This window comes from Telmatherina bonti (genome assembly GCF_933228915.1).
Source record: "Telmatherina bonti genome assembly, chromosome: 4".
Taxonomy (NCBI): domain Eukaryota; kingdom Metazoa; phylum Chordata; class Actinopteri; order Atheriniformes; family Telmatherinidae; genus Telmatherina; species Telmatherina bonti.
Window position 1 is genome coordinate 18,356,440 of NC_136622.1, and position 3,869 is coordinate 18,360,308.

The following is a 3,869-nucleotide window of genomic DNA, read 5'->3' on the forward strand; positions in this document are numbered from 1 at the left end:
TGAATTCTATTCTATATGAAATTTGCTATGTTGCTAATTAAAAACGAAACATTTTTATTTTTAAGTGATGCTAAGTGATGCTATTCAGAGTTAGTGGACTTCATTTTTGTCTATTTAAGAAAAAGAATTATGCATTTGTAATAATATTTATAACTGAACAATAATATTGTTTTCGATTATTAGTTATAATGAAATTGTTCTGTTGGCTACAAATTAGCAAACTTTTAGAAGACTTATCAAATTCTTTTAAAGTTCACAAAAACAAAAACAGTGGATGTCCAGGCATTGTAAGTGGATGATAAGTCAGATTTAGTGCTCCAAAATGATTATACATACATATATATACATGGAAAACAGGAAATCTTTACAAAAAATTAAAATCCGCTTTAATAAAAAGGAAAAAAATCAGTAATCTAGATTTAGAAATGTCTGTGTAAGTGTTGACGTGAAGCATAACAGGCAGGCGTATGCAGACGCTTCGCTACCAGACAAATAATGGTGTAGCGTAGATTTTGGCTTGGGATGCCAGACATCTTTTCGGGTTTCGTCACGATTAAATTTTAAAAACCCAACAAGTCTGGAATTTTACATATGATCGTAATGAAGACCACCTTTAGCCCTTCGACGCTTTTGGCTTCATGCCTCAGTAAACCAGTCCCATCTGTCTGAGCTCTTGGCTCGTGTCTGCCTCATGCCATTTATACAAGTAAATTATAACATCATTCTAAGGCTACTCATACCAAAGGACTTAGACTTAGCTGGTCCTTGGGAGTGTAACCTAAATAATGTAATTATCATTTTATATAGATCCTACTATTGTCAAAAACTGACAACTTTCTCATAGCTTCACTTTTAGTCTTGTAACCAATAACAACATGCTTTATTCCCTCCCTTTTTGCGGCTTCTGTCTTTATTTGGACTCTTCCTTGAATGACCAGCGGATGAAATCAATGTTAAAAGAGAAGCAGCAAATCGTGTTTTTTCTAAACCATACGCTGACTGGAATATTCTGTTTCCACTTTGTGTCCGTCCTCCAACAAAGGATCACTGTGCTCTCCTCTTGCACAGATGGATACCCACGCTAAAACCACAGACAAAAAGGTCCCAACCGAAGCCTCTCTCGGACTTTTCTCTTTTTTTTTAAGTCTTATCTCAAAGGGCCAGTTCCCAGACATAACTTGATGGCAGTTATTTGGGGCCCCCAATGGGCAGGGCGCGTGCAAAAACTCGTATCTAACGTGTGTATATATGTGTGTGTGTGTGTGTGTGTGTGTGTGTGTGTGTGTGTGTGTGTGTGTGTGTGTGTGTGTGTGTAAGGGCGTGGGATGGGGGTTGTAAAAATCCCCCCCCCAGTGGAGCGGGGCTGCTTGCAGTGGAAACGCAACAAAAACGAGCTTCTAGATACAAGTGAATGAATAGACATTTCATTGTGACGCGCATGTTCCCGCTCTTTCTGTCCCCTCAGACTTCAATGTCAGGAAGAATTCTGTCATAAATTCTGTAACTTTGAGGTTTGTCACATCTGAACTTAATGTTCACTTTCAACACAATACCACACAACCTTCCGCAGAATTTATTTCAATGAAATTTTTACATTACAAATTGAAGCTATTCTTTTTCTCTCTCTTTTGTTTGTTTCTCTAAACTAATAGTTTATGTGGCATGTGGCTGCCTCGCCATCTCTTTTGTTAAATTGCTGTCAGTGTCATTAAATTAAAAATTATTCTACTTAAATCACATCGGCAGCTCAAGCGCAACTTGAGCCAGCATGATGGAGCAGCAGCGCAGTGTGTGTGTGTGTGTGTGTGTGTGTGTGTGTGTGAGGGGGGGAGGGGGGTGTAGAGACGGAGGAGCAGGGAGGGGGTTTTCCCATCTGTTGAGCCGTTTGTGGCGCGTGCCGAACGCGTGAATTCCACTGGCAACTCAGAGACTCGTTTCAACAGGAGCAGAGATGAACCGAAACAGTTAAAAATGGCATTGTACAAGTTAAGTTTAAAATAAGTCCATATTCAGTTTTTATTCATTTAGACAGTAAGGGGGTCCCGAAAGAGGTGGAGGTCTTCTGTTTTTTTTGGACCACAAAGGGTTGTAGACTATCCGGCTGTTTAACAGGCATCTAGGCTTTATGTCTCATCTGAATGGGCTTTAAATGCAGCAGACCTATATCCGTTATATCATACATCTCACACACATTAGAGGTAGTTTCAGTCTCCTCTCCTAGTTGCAGGTAAAGCCACTGTTGTTTGTGTTGAAAACAAGCTTCTGAGAGTCCAGAACCAGATGTTAATCCATAGATAGCGTGGCTTGGGTATCTCGCTTATTTGTTTGAGTAATAGATTAATGTCGTCATCTCGGAATCACGCATTTGACGTTGTCTTTGTATTGTTATGGCGGGAAATGCTATGGAAGAGTCCATAATAAACATAGGCCACAGGCTATTTATTTAAATATCTAAATTATTTTTGGGACTTTTGGACATTTCAGTTGCAACAGTGACAATATTTGGCTGTCTAATAAGACTCATGCATTTAATTGAGGATGTTTTTAAATTAAAACCTAAAGCTGACAGATAACAGGGATTACACAGTCACTATTCTAATTATAAAGTGGTCTAAGGTAACCTTTACTGTGGTAAATGAAAAGGACAGTCGTGTTGTCTACTATGTGTAGAAAAAAAGAAAAGAAAGACAAAAAGAAAAAAGGGCTTTTGTTCACAAGGCCAATGTGTAATAAGATCTAGGATGAACGTTAAATTCTCAAATTTTAAACGAGAAAAGCGCATCATGATCACGAAAACCCGCATGCCAGCGTACAGGCAAGGCCCCAAAGGGACCAGATGGGCCAGACAGGAGCTAAAAACATCTTCCCAGGGGCATTGTGATTCCCCCTCCCCACCCCATTCACCCGTCAGCTAGTGGCTTGAGTCCCCTCCCCTCTGAAGCCCATGTGCCACATAAATAGGAGGCTCTCCACCTCTGCGGCACACTTGAGCGCAGCATCTCCGAGAGAAAGTATCTCCCCCTCAAAAAGCACGGCAACAAACAGCAAACGAAATGAGTCCCAGTATTACTGCTGAGGCCAGTCAGCCTCTTCCTGCGAGGTCCACCGTGGCCCAGAGAAAACAAGCCAACGAACTCAGAAAGGTAAGGGGGGAAATTAACTACGACTTGGATCAGTGCAATTCTTTTCCAGTTTTGTCTCTGCAACAAGACAGCTGAATGACCGCTTTTGATTATTTCCTCTAGACTTTGAAACCCCTGTTGGAGAAGAGAAGACGAGCTCGCATCAATGACAGCCTCAACCATCTGAAGAGCCTCATTTTGCCCCTCGTTGGCAAAGACAACGCGCGCTACTCCAAACTGGAGAAAGCTGATATCCTGGAAATGACTGTCCGTTTCCTCAGAGATCTTCCTTCCACTCCTGTTAAAGGTGAGCGTTATTTCTGTGCAAACAGCACAAACAAGAATATTCCTCTTATTTTACAATTAGGCTGATATGAAAGTCAAGTTACTGATCACATATCTTTTCTTCTCCCTCTAGACTCCGCAGACAGCTACAGAGAAGGTTACAAGGCTTGTCTCCAGCGCGTCTCCACTCTGCTTCCCAAAACGAGCTTGGACCAAGAAGCGTGCCAGCGGGTGCACGATTTTGTCCAGCAGTCCATGTCCACCAACGTCACCCCAACCTGCCTGAACTGCTGCGCCCAGAGCTCCAGAACCTTGCCTCAGATCCAACAGAGACTCATGAGCCTCAAATCCAGTTTTGGCTCCAGACCAGAGAACCCATCCCGCAGCGTGGGCGCCGTGGTTCCCAGTCGAGCGCAGTCAGGCCCACAGCCTGTCAGCGCCGCGATGTGGAGACCTTGGTAG

At 42.4% G+C, this 3,869-nt stretch overlaps 1 protein-coding gene across 1 annotated transcript; it reads left to right on the plus strand.

The window, feature by feature from the left end:
* Positions 1 to 2,956: 2,956 nt before the first annotated feature.
* Positions 2,957 to 3,869, plus strand: LOC306755364 (transcription factor HES-2-like; the record flags this gene model as incomplete). The annotated part of the gene is made up of 3 exons (XM_079239725.1): positions 2,957 to 3,143; positions 3,246 to 3,429; positions 3,541 to 3,869. The coding sequence occupies exons 1-3, from the start codon at positions 3,054 to 3,056 to the stop codon at positions 3,867 to 3,869; spliced, it is 603 nt and encodes a 200-aa protein (XP_079095851.1). The 5' UTR covers positions 2,957 to 3,053.